General features: G+C 42.2%; 1 protein-coding gene across 2 annotated transcripts in view; it reads right to left on the minus strand.

The window, feature by feature from the left end:
• hspa12b (heat shock protein 12B) overlaps positions 1-17,657 on the minus strand; it is a 118,357-nt gene that overhangs the window by 7,139 nt on the left and 93,561 nt on the right. For both annotated transcript variants that reach the window (XM_039751944.1, XM_039751945.1), the window contains one exon: positions 11,789-11,893. In XM_039751944.1, coding sequence (XP_039607878.1) covers positions 11,789-11,893 — 105 coding nt within the window. The remainder of the gene's footprint in view (positions 1-11,788; positions 11,894-17,657) is intronic.

Raw genomic sequence — 17,657 nt, forward strand, 5'->3', positions numbered from 1 at the left:
CAGCTTAAAAAAAATCTTCCCAAGGGGAAAAAAATCAACCCCCTTTTTAACAAGCGTTGAAGAATCAGCCCCCAGTGAAAAGAATGCTTAGCCTGTTTTCTCTCTCTCTATCCAAAACCTTGGAGGTAAACGCTGGCTTGCCCTGCCCAGACAGTCCACTCCTTGCCTGAAAATCCCTCTGCTGCCACTGTGACCATAGACCTAGAATTACTAGGCGCCACATGACCAGCAGCATCGTACGTCAACATCGGCGCCATATTGCGAGTGGCACTGCTGTGGAGTGAACTAATACATAAAGATGCCTCACGCATGTGCTGCTTGGGCTTGTGCAAAACGCTGTACACTCCAAAGCAGATCCCGGGGGATTACATTTCATAGGTAAGGCTGAACAATTGTTTTGGTTATATTTGGCCATTAGAAAATCCTGTTTTATAATCTTAACTTTAGCTACGCCAGGCTAAGCTAGCAAAGCTATGCATTTATGTGCTCAAGTGAGCCTCCAAACAATGTTTTGGCTAAACGTATTTAGTTACTAACTATGTACATTGTTGTTAGCTGTTAACATTTCTCAAACTTTGAAGGGTTCCCAAAGAAATTCACCTCAGGAAGCAGTGGAAGGTAGGCCTTAGACGGGATTTTGAGAAAAGCAGTGGAAGGTAGGCCTTAGACGGGATTTTGAGAAAACTGCCCTGTGATGTGTGGTAGTTTGGTAAGGGATGCTGTACCGGCATCATATGATCAAAGCTACCAATTGCTCACATTAAAAAACAAAGGAGGTTTGATGATTCCTTCTGAGGGTACAGACAAGGGGGTCAAAGTAGCTGAGCGTGTTATCTGATGTCGACATTAGGACAAGCTGTCAGTGTATCTTTGATCAATCAGTTTGTTCAGACTGAGATTGGTTCAGAAGATGTGTTTTTCTCAAGGAGCACATTAAGGAAACACAGTTTGAAATTGTCAACCATCACTTTATGCTCATGTCTTTAGCTGTGTCTGTCTTCCACAAACTAAGGCTGCACCATATTGCCAGACTGAATACTCTCAAATTACAGAGTGGCAACACACGGAAACAGATCTGTTTCAAGGATTTTAGATCCTATCGTGTATATATTTAAGTAACCACATTGTGTGTGTGTGTGTGTGTGCGTGTGTGTGTGAGAGAGAGATTGAGAGAGGAATGAGTGAAATGTTTTCAGAAATTATTAAGCCAATTTGTATACAATAAAATTGTTTATTTTTGTCATTGAGTGTATCATTTCACTGTTAAAAGAAAGACCAGACTGCTAGTTGCAGTCTTACTATTTTGACATTCAGACATTGGTCCAGTTGTCGTCGCAATAATTAATAATAATAATACACTTTATTGCTGCACGGTGGCGCAGTGGTAGCACTGTTGCCTCGCAGTTAGGAGACCCGGGTTCACTTTCCAGGTCCTCCCTGCGTGGAGTTTGCATGTTCTCCCCGTGTCTGCATGGGTTTCCTCCCACAGTCCAAAGACATGCCGGTCAGGTGCATTGGCGATTCTAAATTTTCCATAGTGGGTGTGTGTGTCCTGCGGTGGGTTGGCCCCCTGCCCGGGGTTTGTTTCCTGCCTTGCACCCTGTGTTGGCTGGGATTGGCTCCAGCAGACCACCATGACCCTGTAGTTAGGATATAGCGGGTTGGATAATGGATGGATGGATGGATACATTTTATTTAATGGGCGCCTTTCTTAGCACTCAAGGTCACCTTACAATAAAATTAAACAACATAAGTAAAATTAAAACAAAAGAATGATAAATCAAAAAGCAATAATTAGCAAACAAACAAAGATAACTGGCAATAACAGTGCAAAATTCACAATTGGTATGCCAGTTTGAAAAGATAAGTTTTGAGGTAGTTTTAAAATGTGTTATTGAATCGAGCTGACATATATGAGAGAGAAGAGAATTCCCGAGTTGAGGAGCACTATGAGAGACGCTCGAGCTCCCATAGCACAGAGTTTGATGTGTGGTACAGAAAGTAGGGCTGCAGATGAGGATCTGAGTGAGCGAGAGGAGTCTAAGTACATAGGAGATGAGAGAGGTAGGGAGGAGCAAGGTTGTGGAGACCTTTAATTGTTAAAAGCAGTGTTTTGTATTGTATTCTGTAGTGAACAGGGAGCCAGTGAAGATGAGAGAAAATATGTGTTATATGTTCAGTGGATTTAGAACAGCAGGTTATTATTCTGACAGCAGAATTTTGAAGAAGTTGTAAGCAATGGATAAGTTTTTGTGGGATGCCAGATAGAATAGCATTACAGTAATCTATACGTGAGGTGACTCGGGTATTAACCAATACTTTAGAACTGTGTTGCATAAGAACAGGACGAAGTCTAGAAATGTTTCAGAGATGGAAGAAGGTGAAATGTTACTTATATGGGAGGAATTATTTAATAATAATAATTATTATTATTGTTATTATTGTTTAATAATTGCCATTATTAATGTATAAATAGATATAAATAATTACATTTAAACGATTCGCCAAAATCTGTTGCATGTAAACAATACTGTTTAAAATGTTATTGACGTTTTATCCATTTGATCTTTTCTAAATGTTTCAGACCTGTTGCTCATCATTTTTTTTTAACTTTCAGATCTGACCAAAATAAACCCTCATTGGCAGCACAAGGTACAGAAATGCACATGGGCATCATGTCAGATTTTGTTGTGCTGGAGAAACAAATGTCCCACTCCAGCATTAACAAAGGAGCCCAGTTTGAGGGATTGTGGCCGCGCATAGCACCCCGTGGTCTCTGCCAGGAGACGATTCAGTTCTGGCCTTGAAAAGAATGCAAGGATCTTTGAAACTGGGAGACTTTATGGATGACTTTTATTTTTTATTATATCATAACAAAACAAAGAAAGGAAGACATATTATTAGGAAATATTTGAATTTTAACTTCCTTGATGTTAGCAGTTGATCCTTTATGGGGTAAATAGCCTCACCTAAATAAATGGCCCAGTAATTTTATTTATCGCTGTTTCTCTTTTGGTGGCCACTAGAGGGCAGCTCAAACTCCAAAATGAATTTACCAGAGTGGGCTCATCATTTCTTTGGAGAGAAAAGCCAAGCAAAATGACACCTTATATTGGCTGACTAAAAAGATTACAATATGCAAGGCAACTCAGGCCCCTTCTTCAGGCAAGATGTAATACAGAAACTGGAGTTCCCTGTGTTTATATACACACACTAGGACAATAAACAACATTGGTGAATCTTTAAATGAAAAACCTTAAATGTAAAAAATTAATAGGTTAATTCAGGCTAAGATTAATTTAACAAGTGAGAGAAGAACAATGTATGGTCAAGATCTTTGGATAAGAACTTCAGTTTCTGTATTATATCTTGTCTGAAGAAGGGGCCTGAGTTGCCTTGCATATTGTAATCTTTCTAGTCAGCCAATATAAGGTGTCATTTTGCTTGGCTTTTCTCTACATTCATAATGGCTAACACGGTACAACACCCTAGTGCTACATTTCTTTGGAGTAATTATCCACAGACACAGGAGGGCATATTTATATTTATTTTGTTTCTCAAAACTAATTCAGTAGTCATACAAAACCAGAGCCTTGGCTGGCTTGACACTGACCACATCTTTGATGGCAGATCCAGTGCTGTAAGGCAGTAGATGGCCTTTGTGTCACGACCAAAATTAAGATCTCAGATGTAAAGCCACACCTGAGAGAGGCCACTCAAGAGAGACCCAGAGAGCACGGCGTAGACACGAGGCCAAATATAAGGGAGAGCCTCTGGTGGGATCCGATTCTGTGATGCCAATACAGCCAAAAGTCTTGTGTCAAATAAAAATGGACAGATTTGTTAACTTTTTTTGGTGTCCTGTCTCAATATATGGCAAGCCAGTCTCATTACTCACAAAATCTAAGAAAATCAGATATATATATATAAAATGTGTGTGTGTGTGAAGCACATTTACTCATTCATCGATTTGATTAACTGTTTTTATTAAAAAAAAGGTTTTGGTGAAACTGAGCTTTATCCAGCAGGGCAGAAACCAAACCAGGACGGACCACAAGCCCATCACAGGGTACACTTAAGCATATGTCCACTATGGGCCAATTCAGCGTCACTTCAGTGCTTATAGCAAATATTTACCCCCCAGGAAGTTTTCGCATTTCATAATTATGTAATATTGTTCCACAGTAGATTTAATTTGGCTTTTGTGTCAAAGTGAAAGCAGATCTGTGCAAAGTGGTCTAAATTAACTACATATAAAAACTGCTCAAAAAAATTAAAGGAACACTTTGAAAACACATCAGATCTCAATGGGAAAAAGAAATCCTCCTGGATATCTATACTGATATGGACTGGGTAATGTGTTAGGAACGAAAGGATGCCACATCGTTTGATGGAAATGAAAATGATCAACCTACAGAGCCCTGAATTCAAAGACGCCCCAAAAATCAGAGTGAAAAAATTATGTGGCAGGCTAGTCCATTTTGCCAAAATTTAATTGCAGCAACTCAAAATTGTACGCAGCACTTTGTATGGCCCCTGTGTTCTTGTATACATGCCTGACAACATCGGTGCATGCTTCTAATGAGATGACAGATGGTGTTGTGGGGGATCTCCTCCCAGATCTGGACCAGGGCATCACTGAGCTCCTGGACAGTCTGAGGTGCAACCTGGTGGCATTGGATGGACCAAAACATAATGTCCCAGAGGTGTTCTATTGGATTTAGGTCAGGAAAGTGTGGTGGCCAGTCAATGGTATCAATTCCTTCATCCTCCAGGAACTGCCTGCATACTCTCACCACATGAGGCCAGGAATTGTCGTGCACCAGGAGCCACTGTACCAGCATAGGGTCTGACAATGGGTCCAAGGATTTCATCCTGATACCTAATGGCAGCCAAGGTGCCTTTGTCAAGCCTGTAGCGGTCTGTGTGACCCTCCATGGATATGCCTCCCCAGACAATCATTAACCCACCACCAAACTGCTCATGCTGAATGATGTTACAGGCAGCATAATGTTCTCCATGGCTTCTCAGACCCTTTCACTTCTGTCACGTGCTCAGGGTGAACCTGCTCTCATCTGTAAAAGCACAGGGCACCAGTGGTGCATCTGCCAATTCTGGTATTCTATGGCGAATGCCAATCGAGCTGCATGCTGCTGGGCAGTGAGCTCAGGGCCCATTAGAGGACATGGGGCCCTTGGGTCACCCTCATGAAGTCTTTCTGGTTGTTTGGTCAGAGACATTCACACCAGTGGCCTGCTGGAGGTCATTTTGTAGGGCTCTGGCAGTGCTCATCCTGTTCCTCCTTGCCCAAAGGAGCAGATACTGGTCCTGCTGATGGGTTATGGACCTTCTATGGCCCTCTCCAGCTCTCCTAGAGTAACTGCTTGTCTCCTAGAATCTCCTCCATGCCCTTGAGACTGTGCAGGGAGACACAGCAAACCTTCTGGCAATGACACGTATTGATGTGCCATCCTGGAGAAGTTGGACTACCTGTGCAACCTCTGTAGGGTCCAGGTATCGCCTCATGCTACCAGTAGTGACACTGACTGTAGCCAAATGCAAAACTAGTGAAGAAACAGTCAGAAAAGATGAGGAGGGAAAAATGTCAGTGGCCTCCACCTGTTAAACCATTCCTGTTTTGGGGTCATCTCATTGTTGCCCTTCTAGTGCATCTGTTGTTAATTTCATTAACACCACAGCAGCTGAAACTGATTAACAACCCCCTCTGCTACTTAACTGACCAGATTAATATCCCATAAGTTTCATTGACTTTATGCTATACTCTGATTAAAAAGTGTTCCTTTAATTCTTTTGAGCAGTATATAAAAACACAACATAACTGGTCACAAATATCACCCACCCTCAACCTTCACGTCAGTATTTAGTTGGCGCACCTTTGGCAGCCATGACAGTCTTGAGTCTGTGTGCTCAGCTCTGTCAGATTACATAAAGACTGCAAGTGATGAGCCTTTGTCAAGTGCAGCCACAAACATGTCATTCCAGGGCATTAACATTGTTATCTTGAAGCCATTTGACTTCATGCTTGAGATTGTTGTCTTGCTGGATAAAACAATCTTCCACCAAGGTGCAGGTTTCTTGCAGACTACATCAGGTTTTTCTGCAGGATTTTTTTTATTCTTTGTTGAATTAATTTTATCTTCACAAGTCATCAAAGACCTGCTGCAGAGAAGTATCTCCCAGTATGGAGCTATCACCACCACGCGTCACAGTGAGGATAATGTGTTTTTGATAATGTTTAGTATCCAAACATGGCATTAATTCTAATGGCACGAAAGCTCAAATTTGTTCTCATCAGATCATCAATCCTTCTTCCACAGAACCTTCAGAATCTCATACGTGCCTTCTGGCAAATTCTCTGTGCATTTTTTTAAGTAGTGGTTTTCTTTTTGGCCTCTCCTATAAAGCTATAACTGGTGAAATACCTGGCACCTACCCCAGTGACTGCAGCTCTCAGAAGTTTGTTGGTGGCCTCCCTCATGAGCCTTCTTCTTGCACCATCACTCTGTCTTTGTGGATGGCCTGCTCTGTTCAGATTTAAAGTTGTGTGCCGCACTCTGTCCAATTCTTACTCATTGGTTTATTCATTTGTGGATTTCAATCATCTCTTCAAGGTGTTGCTTGGAGTGTTCATTTGTCTTCATTGTGTAGGTTAGGCAACCATATGGAGTCAGACAGGTGACCTCCACTGAACTCATTCTGTGACTTCTGAAGCCAACTGACTGCACCAGTCATGATTTAGGGGCGTCATATTAAAGGGGTGAGCCATCAACTATGTTATGTTTTATACATTTCATTAGTTTAGATCAATTTGCAGAGATTTGTTTTCACATTAAACAGTCTTTTTCTGTTGATGAATGTCAAAAAAGGCAAATTTAATCGTCTGTAATTTAATCTCTATATATCATCTTCATTTGGATCTTGATCTTTGTTTGTCCGTGAATGAATTAGAAGAAGAAGCACTAGATGGCAGTGGAGAGACAGCTAAAACATAGGCATTGCATTAAGAATCTCCTCCAGCCTTATACTACTGAAGACTGTAGTACTCCAGTCACACCTCAAAACACAGACATTCAAACTAAACAAATTGTTGTGCTTTAAATTAACTAAAGAGATCTTCATTTAGATCTTGATCGTTGTTTGTCCGCGAATTCCACGCATGCGTAGACCACCTTCCAGTTTAGTACGGTGTTGTTACTTATGGATGTCAACAATGTGCCAGAATAACGAAAGGGGTGGTGGACAGTGTTACACTGGTTAGCTTCTGAGGCCTGGTTAGAGAATGAGATTTCCAAAGATAAAAGGTACGTGCCTACGTAACATATGAATGAAAGAAAGACAGTGGGTAAAATGAATGACAACGTAACAGCATGTTCCGGAAATTATTATTGTTACGTTGTAGCCGGCGAGTGCTGAGCGTTTCACAGTTGTATCGTGGCTTGCTCACATGTCAGTGAAGTGATCCCTATTTATGCTTTAAAGAGCCTGGATACCTATGTGTCCCCCTTTTATAACCATTGCTCTGTGTATATTACCTTACTCTTTGGATTGCCACAAAGCAACCTGCGAGACTGGAGAAAGGTTGAGAAGACATTGTGAGAGGAAATGACAGCGTCGTGAAAACGAGACGGACTGTGAATGGACAGAAGCAGAAATGCTCCTACACCACCACATAATTACTATTCGGACAGTGATTCCTAGTAGGCCGTTCCTATCGAATCAATGTCCAAGGGTTTTCTTTTGTAATTTTGTTTCCCTTATAAAAAATCATAATGCTGTGCGACGAAGGGCCCAGCTCACGACTGGCAGCCGCATTTAAACAGGGAGCCCTTCACAGACAACTTTAACACGCGCAATATAGGTGGGCACACATAGCTAGTGTTGTATAAAAATTTCTAAGGGATGAATACTTTTGATAGGTACTGTAATTACCATAAAATGCATGTTTTTGATGTTTGGGAGGAAAGGTGGTGAGTCTGGAGAATAAAGTGGCAGACACAGGGAGAACATTCAAACTCCACAGTAGACCGTGAGAAGAACACTGGGGCTGTGAGCTGAGGGCCTGACCAGTGGAACACCCCACATGCATACATATATATACACTCACCTAAAGGATTATTAGGAACACCATACTAATACGGTGTTTGACCCCCTTTCGCCTTCAGAACTGCCTTAATTCTACGTGGCATTGATTCAACAAGGTGCTGAAAGCATTCTTTAGAAATGTTGGCCCATATTGATAGGATAGCATCTTGCAGTTGGAGATTTGTGGGATGCACATCCAGGGCACGAAGCTCCCGTTCCACCACATCCCAAAGATGCTCTATTGGGTTGAGATCTGGTGACTGTGGGGGCCATTTTAGTACAGTGAACTCATTGTCATGTTCAAGAAACCAATTTGAAATGATTCGAGCTTTGTGACATGGTGTATTATCCTGCTGGAAGTAGCCATCAGAGGATGGGTACATGGTGGTCATGAAGGGATGGACATGGTCAGAAACAATGCTCAGGTAGCCCGTGGCATTTAAACGATGCCCAATTGGCACTAAGGGGCCTAAAGTGTGCCAAGAAAACATCCCCCACACCATTACACCACCACCACCAGCCTGCACAGTGGTAACAAGGCATGATGGATCCATGTTCTCATTCTGTTTACGCCAAATTCTGACTCTACTATTTCAAAGTCTCAGCAGTAATCGAGACTCATCAGACCAGGCAACATTTTTCCAGTCTTTGACTGTCCAATTTTGGTGAGCCCGTGCAAATTGTAGCCTCTTTTTCCTATTTGTAGTGGAGATGAGTGGTACCCGGTGGGGTGTTCTGCTGTTGTAGCCTATCCGCCTCAAGGTTGTGCGTGTTGTGGCTTCACAAATGCTTCGCTGCATACCTCGGTTGTAACGAGTGGTTATTTCAGTCAAAGTTGCTCTTCTATCAGCTTGAATCAGTCGGCCCATTCTCCTCTGACCTCTAGCATCAACAAGGCATTTTCGCCCACAGGACTGCCGCATACTGGATGTTTTTCCCTTTTCACACCATTTTTTGTAAACCCTAGAAATGGTTGTGCGTGAAAATCCCAGTAACTGAACAGATTGTGAAATACTCAGACCGGCCCGTCTGGCACCAACAACCATGTCACGCTCAAAATTGCTTAAATCACCTTTCTTTCCCATTCTGACATTCAGTTTGGAGTTCAGGAGATTGTCTTGACCAGGACCACACCCCTAAATGCATTGAAGCAACTGCCATGTGATTGGTTGATTAGATAATTGCATTAATGAGAAATTGAACAGGTGTTCCTAATAATCCTTTAGGTGAGTGTATCAATATATTTATGTCATATATACAATATATGTCAGCAATACTGTAACTTATTTCATATTACACCTTTTTCTAGTCAATCATAACCGCCAGGGATGAGCCACAAGACAGTTGTGCATTGCGACCAGTGAAATTTGTGTAAATAATGGTGATTAGAATGTGTATGTATATGTGTGTATATAGTATTTCACTAAAGTGAGTACACCCCTCACATTTTTGTAAATATTTTATTATATATTTTCATGGGACAGCACTGAAGATATGACACTTTGATACAATGTCAAGTAGTCCGTGTACAGTTTGTATAACGGTGTAAATTTGCTGTCCCCTCAAAATAACTCGACACACAGCCATTAATGTCTAAACCACTGGCAACAAAAGTGAGTACACCCCTAAGTGAAAAATGTACTCCCTACTCGCTTTGCTTGCCCACCCCCGGGGGCGCGCTTCACGCTAGCCACTTTGTGTCTCTGCCACTCGCGTTGTGAAGGGGGGCTGAACGCAAACTAAGGAGATGCGGACGGATCCACTGCTGGCTGTCTGCTGCTGCTGCCATGCTGCATGATCTGCATGTTGCGCTGCGTGTTGATCATTTTAAAGCCTGTACAGCAGCTGTCCTTTTGTCTCACTTCCTTGTCTCATGGGACTTCAAAGTGTCTCTCCGAGATGATTATGTCTTGACCCAAGATTTTTTTATTTAATAGATACATATATACTGTATATATAAAAACTTTTTCCTTATGTTTTGTGGAGGATGGCTGGAGCCCTTACCCAGCCGTGACGTCCTGAGTATGGAAGGAACGACAGAGGGCAGCCCCTTTAGCTTGCAGATGGGCCATGGGTTATGAGCATGGAAAGTCAACTCTGCTGGGGCCCATGGCCACCACCAGTGGGCGCCTGGACTTTTACAGGGCCCTATTTGATGGAAGAAGCTCGTTGGGCACCTGGAGTCCTTCTGGGTGCCCTATAAAAGGGGGTCAGTTACCACCATTCGATGGCCAGAGTCGGGAGGAAGGGGACAAAGCTTGAGGAGGAGTGGAGGTGAAATGACGGGTGGCAAAGAAGGGACTGTGCTTACTGTCTGTGTTGAGCTGTGAACTGTAAATAAATCGTGTGTGTGTGCAAAACATGTCTCTGTGCCTGTCTGTGTCGGGTTAGGGTGCCTGTACATACCCTGGGCTTCACAGTTTTTAACTCATCTGCAACTCTGTGCTACAGCTGACACAGGACTGCAGCTTCCATCAGGCAGTGAGAGCGTTCTATGGCTGATGGGAAGACACCTTGTTTAGTGAACACTTCAAAAAGGTGACACCAAAGGCAGGGAGGACCTCAATAAAGACTGGAGTGGCAGCATTTCATCCACTGTGGACTACAATTGCATTACCTATCTTGGTTACAGTGTTTTGTCTAGAATTATGTCTTTCTTGTTGCATAGTGGGTTGTGTTCAGCCATGTCACACTTCCAAAAGCTGCTCTTCTCCAGTTGTTTTCATCTGCGCCCACACCCTGTCATATTTACAGGTCTTAAAGGGGTGTGAAGAGCTGCCAAACACTCAGGGTTCAATATATTTTGCTTCCCATCTCCCTCCAAAAAAACAGTAAAAACTGTGAGAAAGTTTATCAGTAACTTCACATTTCATAACTGTCAAATTGCTTGCATGACAAATTTTTGGGGGCAGCACGGTGGTGAAGTGTTAGCGCTGCTGCCTCGCAGTTAGGGGACCTGGGTTCACTTCCTGGGTCCTCCCTGCGTGGAGTTTGCATGTTCTCGCCGTGTCTGTGTGGGTTTCCTCCTGGTGTTCCAGTTTTCTCCCACAGTCCAAAGACATGCAGGTTAGGTCCATTGGCGATCCGAAATTGTCCCTAGTGTGTGTGCTTGGTGTGTGAATGTCCTGCGGTGGCTGGCACCCTGCCCGGGGTTTGTTTCCTGCCTTGTGCCCTGTGTTGGCTGGGATTGGCTCCAGCAGACCCCTGTGACCCTGTGTTAGGATATAGCGGGTTGGAAAATGACTGACAAATTTTACCAGCAATTTTGTGAAAATGTATGTGAAATATAACTGGTTGTTTTGCTTATCAGCCACTTCAAAGCACAGAAATATTTTGCAGATGCCTTCAAATGTCTAGAGCTGGGCACCACAGGAGACATGACTTACTGGTGGACACACAGAAACTCAAAAGCTGGAACTGAACTGGTTTATAGTTTAATATCCTATAGTTTACGGCCCAGTGACTAATCCTGCAGGGCAAACCTTATTGATGACGTAGTCAGTGCCTAAGCCAGTAAAGGCATTGGAAATATTAACCTTCTTCCAAATGTAAACATCTGGCAACACAGGAATGCCTGCATCCATTCGTCTGTCCATCCATCCATCCATCCATTCATTCATTTTAGGGTCATAGTAAAGTGCAGAAATGTATAAACCCATTTCAAAGTTATTGATGAATATCCTACCTGATGCTTTGTAGAGTTCCTTCAGGGTTCCTTGTACCTGTTCAATTTGATGGACGGTGAGGTCCACTGTGCCACCACCACAGTCTGCTACAATGTAACGGTCACCTGTTGGCAGAACAAAGGGAGAGGAAGTCAGTTGAGGAACACTCAAGTATAAAGTGAGCACATTTAATCAGTTGAGTGAAGAAGACCTGCCAACAAGTGCTCCACAGTCGAAGAGAATGGAAGTCGAGCTTGTGTCAATGCAAAGTGTCAGGCTGTTTAGAGCAGAGAAAGCCATTCAGAAAGCAGACAATAGGTTTACATTTCCTTTTCTCATTGCCACCATTTCTATTTTTGACCATCAAATGCTAATCATTTCCTGCCTCAGCAGAACCTTCACCAGAACACGAGGCTGTGATCTGATTCTGAAAGACTCAGGAGAAGACATCTCAGCCTTCAATTGTCAAGACAGCACCAGTGTTCCCAGACTTAGAAGGTGACCCAGACATTACTGCTTTGATCAGCTTCCCTGCATGTGGACGACATGGGACTAACGACAAACATTATCAGAAGGGCCCGCTACACTTTGTTCATATTGCTTAACTTCGGAAAGTTTGCATGGAGTTGTTGGACCACTAACTCCATGGCAGGTACTTTATTGCAGCTTGTTTTACTTGTAGAAACCTGCTATATTAGGAGTTTGGACAAACATGGATTTTTTGGATTAGAGTAGGATGTCATGATGAACATCCATTAAAAAAGGAGAAAAAAAAGACAGACAAGTAGCTCAATGGCTCTCATCTAGAATCTAGAAACATAACAAAAATATATCTGCCACACTGGACAATGTATTTTTAAAACAGCAATTATGAAAACATAGGAAAAAAGGGAGGAACATAAATCACATTGTATTAATAAACAAAGCCACTAGTGAAATGACACTAAACAACAGGCATTGTTTTACAAAACTCATGCTGATGTGAAATGCAAAGCTCACAAATCATCATTTTGGGTCAAAATTTTTGAGGGGAGAAAAGCAAAGCATATTGCTCCTTAAAGCCTCGCTCACTCTTCCATGTTTACCTGCATAACACACTTGGGTAAAATCAATTCTACATATACCTGTCGTTCTTATCACGGCAGAAGAGTGTGGTACATTTGCTAAAAATGCTGCTTATATTCCACATTAAGATGCACCAACACGCACCATTGTGCACATTACTGTGTTTTCCCCATAAGAAAACTTGAATAGTCGCCACTGCCAACCCAAGCACATTTCCTGTGCTACTGAGCTTCACGATTCTTTTCTATTTCTGATGCATCTTTAGGATTGCGATTGCCAAGACTGTTGTTGTAATTGCCAAAGTGATCGTGATAGTCTGTGACAGCAGAATAAGCACAACACACGACTGACGACTCCAGAAAAGGTCTTCACATGACAGCAAAGGACTCTGATGATTTTTTCTTTTTCCACTAGAAATCTTTATTTAAATTGTAAATGACAGGCATAGCACATATGGAATTAATGCTTGAAAACTCTTCCTTTGAATGGTATGAATTTCAATGGAAGTAAAGCAGGATTTTTTTTTTGCGATATAAAATATTGAGATTTGCTGTAAATTCAATATTGTGTGAATCGTTTTGCCCATCACTGCTAAAAAAAAATTGTACATTAAGAGAAAGGGTCAATTTTAGAAAGATATACCAATTTAAAGGGTGAGCCAACGATGGAGAAAATATATTTAAATAGGTACAACATTCAAACAAAAAGAAAAACAATCTCCACGGCTGACGCAGTCAGGGAAAGCGAACAGCATTTACGATAGATTGCCGACACGTTTTGGGACTTGAATCTTCTCTTCCTCAAGCCAAAGTGCTCCTTAGGACTTGTAATGCAATTTCAAAATCTGAGCTGCAGAATTCAGATGCAGCATCAGCCACAGCATGTACAACAAGCAACATGCAGAGCAGAGAGCTACAAAGAACCACAGAGACAAGCGCCATTGGGAGAGCAAAGAGCAGGACTATGGTCAGCATTCCAGTGCAACTTCTTGTACTTGTAAAATCCTCTTCTGTTTAGAGATTTGACAAACATCCATCTTTGGATTAGATAGATAGATAGATAGATAGATAGATAGATAGATAGATAGATAGATAGATAGATAGATAGATAGATAGATAGATAGATAGATAGATAGATAGATAGATAGATAGATACTTTATTAATCCCAAGGGGAAATTCACAAACAAAAGATTCCAAGGATCACAGAAGGCACCGACGGTTTATAACGCCATTTTTTCGCAAGCTGCTTGGCTTTTATCTTATCTTTTATCTTTGCGCCGGCTCGGCTGACCCGATGTCGTCCTCTTACCTCATCAGGTAAATAGGGAACCACACCGGCGTGGGCATTTCTTCTCAGTGCTTTAAGTTGAATACTTGAATGGGTGAATCTCGGAGTGTAAAAATCCATGTCAAGTAGTAAAAATAGTAAAAAGTGTCCAGGGAGCGATTCCACATAAAAGAAAGTGGTAGAAGTGATCAGAGAAATAGAGAAAAATAGAGAAAAAAAGGTAAAAAGATAAAGTCATACACGGAGCTGCTAGAATTGCTGCCACTCGCTGCGGCGCCAGAAACAATGAAGCATGATGAGCATCCATTAAAATCAAGGGAAAAAAAGATGAACGGCTTTCATACAACTATGCTGCCTGCTGACTCTGGAAACGTAGACACTGCACGTCAATCAGTGGCCTATCTACACTCTATAGGGTGGTCCAGATCTAATTATGCAATTTTCATTACGCCTTAACTTATTAAGTTCATTACATAGAAAATCATCCGAAAAATCTCAGACCATCGAGAAGTGTGCGAACTGACAACGTGAAAATCGTCTTCGCGCCGAACCGGAATCGTCCCCGCATAAATCAAAGTCATCCAGACAATCTGAATCTGCCTAATTAGATCTGGACCACCCTGTATAGTGGTGATCTCTTATGTCCTGATGACCCTGAAAAAAGTGAAGCCAACAAATACTTAAGAGCACCCCCCCAAGGCGACTTGGTCTTACAGAGATATACTTATTAATTTACAGTAGCAGCATAGGCAGGTTAAATGATTTACGCAGGGCCATACAGTCAGCTAGCAGCAGGAGTTGAAACAGGGACCCTGCAGTTTAACACACAGTGCCTCAGCCACTGACCCACGTGGTCTGAATAGCCAAGAGGGGTAGCAAATAATGGACATGCTCTTTTGATCCATCTAATGAAGTTTTCTGGATGCAGGGGTTGCTGCGTATCCTGACAGCATTGGTTGCAAGTGAAAACAAAACCCTGCATGTGGCACCACTCCATCATAGGGCACAACCACACACACTGGGCTAATTCAGAATTATTACTAACACTTCAGAATTGTTAGGAATTCAGATTGGCAAGATTGCTTTGCTTATTTATTTACCCTTTTTTTTAATTCATGAGATTCTCATATCTTGGAAACTTACATTTCCAGCTTTGTTTTTTAGAGTAGTTTGAATTTTATTCCTTGAGATTTTTTGTTTAATGTTTACATTTTTAGTGTCTCACATTACCATTTAATAATCCACTACAGGCAGATAATGGGTTGCTAGTGGATTTTGCCGGGTTGCTTGGGACCTCTTACCTGACTCACAACATGAAGACCCGCTAATAAAATACAGTGCAGTACAGGAGCTGCTTTGTCCAAGATATGAATTTGATCAGTGAACACGAGTGGTTGGATAGTCTTTCATTTTTCTGTTTGTTTTCAGGTCTCTCATATGAACTTGTTTTGGTTCTGGTAAAATAATAGAATTTATAGCAATTCTTCTCCGAATATGAGAATATGATTACAACTCACAATGCTTAAAAAAGGCTTCCTTGTGTTTTCCATTGTATTTTCAGTTTTTGGGAAAGACATCTGTTTGTTTTGATTTGTTTTTTGCTTTAAACATCACAGCAGATACTCTTAATAATAATAATACATTTTATTTATATAGCGCCTTTCCCATGTTCAAGGCACTTACAGAATATAAGAAAGAACAGCAAGGTATACAGTATATAGCATTGTACAAACCAAATAAATAAATAAAAAAGATTACGACAGTGAATTCAGAGAAAAAAAGCCTAACAGACAACAGAATTGATGGTCCAGCACACACACACAGGTTACATGAGCATCTTGACAGAGAGGTAAACTGAGAGAAGGGGAATGAAGTCAAGTAGAGCTAAAAGACTTCCTGAACAGATGAGTTTGGAGTTGTTTTTTAAAAGAAATTCATGGAGTCAGCTGACCAGAGTCTGGGCGCTATACAGCTGAAGGCCCTGCTGTCACCCATGGAGTGTAGATTAGTGTGAGGCACAACAAGAGTGAGTAGACAGGCACATAGTGATGGAGGAGGTCACTGATGTAGTTTGGCGTGAGGTTATTTAAGGCTTTGTAGGTTATTAGTAGGATTTTATATTCATTTCTATAAGACACAAGAAGCCAGTGAAGATGGAGCAGGATGGGTGTGATGTGCTCGCTGCTGCTGGTTCAAGTAAGGACTCTTGCAGCTGAGTTTTGAATAAGACACTCAATGCTAGATAATTGAGATACTCTGGAACGATGTCCACTCGCTGTTAGACCTGACTTGCAGACTGAAGGGCGCCCAAGTTACCTGGAAACAGAGGGGCTACCTGGGCTTGGCCCCGACTTTGATCCAACCAACAAAGGCTTGTAGGGTCGGCGATGCCACAGGTGGAAGACATCATTGTAGGAATTTCATAGTGGAGACTGAATGCAGGTGCTTTAGCTGTGACCAGCTGGGACATCTGGCTTGGAAGTACCGCTTCTCACCTGCACAAACCATGGACATTGGTCTGACCCAGGTATGCGGCTTGCAAGTTTCCCCCACAATGCTAGTGAATGACAATTTTAAGGTCTCTATTAAGTTGGCCTAATGTAAAAAATGGGGCACTTCTGGAATCTGTTATTGACCTCTGTGTAGTCTGCCATGACTTGCTCTGGCAGACCCCTTATAGGACCACAGACCGGGGGAACCTTCACTTCGTCCATGGAAGCACTAAAATATATGAGACTATGTTCACCCTGGCCTCTTTTAAAAGGGAAGTGGAATGCCCTTTTCCCACTAGTCGTGGCCATCTGCAGAGTATCTATGTAGTAGATAGTGAGGGGTTTGCCGCTGACAACGTCAATCAAGGAGCCAGGTTTGAAATTGAACCTGTTATCCAGTGAGGTGAGAGACTAATCCTCAAGTGAGGACCCAGGACGGCTGGTGGACTTTTAACCCTAGCCTGTCACTTGCACTGGCAACCTCCCCAGACCAAATATCCGCTACGGATCCTGACGAAGTAGAAGTGAGGGTGAGCGCAATGCTGGGTCAGGAGCAGTGGAAGCAGAGAATGCCACTCATTCAGAGTTTGCCTGCCTACAACGAGCCAACAGCAGCTTAGATTTTGCATTCAAACAAGCCCACATCGCAAATGACTCTTACTTTCTGGTGAGGGTAGACCTAAACTTTAAAATGCCACATTTTTTAATTAAGATGGTTTCTTATATCAGGTGATTTCTTATTGGATGAGGAATGGACAGATCGCAGTTGGTGGTGCCAAGTGGGCATAGGGAGACAAGGGAACGCATTTCAAAACACTTTTTTTGGCTGAATAAGGGCCATGATGTGGAGCAGTTTTGGAAGGTGTGTTCCAACTGTCAGATTGTTTCCACTCATAGACCCGCTAGGGCTCCCCTCTCACCGATGCTTATTTTGGATGTTCCCTTCAAGACGGTAGAGCTAGATATTGTGGGCCCACACCCCAAAAATATAAATGGGTTTCAGTATATGCTCGTGTTGATTGACTATGCGACAAGATACCCCGA

The sequence above is a fragment of the Polypterus senegalus genome, chromosome 4 (genome assembly GCF_016835505.1).
Source record: "Polypterus senegalus isolate Bchr_013 chromosome 4, ASM1683550v1, whole genome shotgun sequence".
In the NCBI taxonomy this organism is placed as follows: Eukaryota; Metazoa; Chordata; class Cladistia; order Polypteriformes; family Polypteridae; genus Polypterus; species Polypterus senegalus.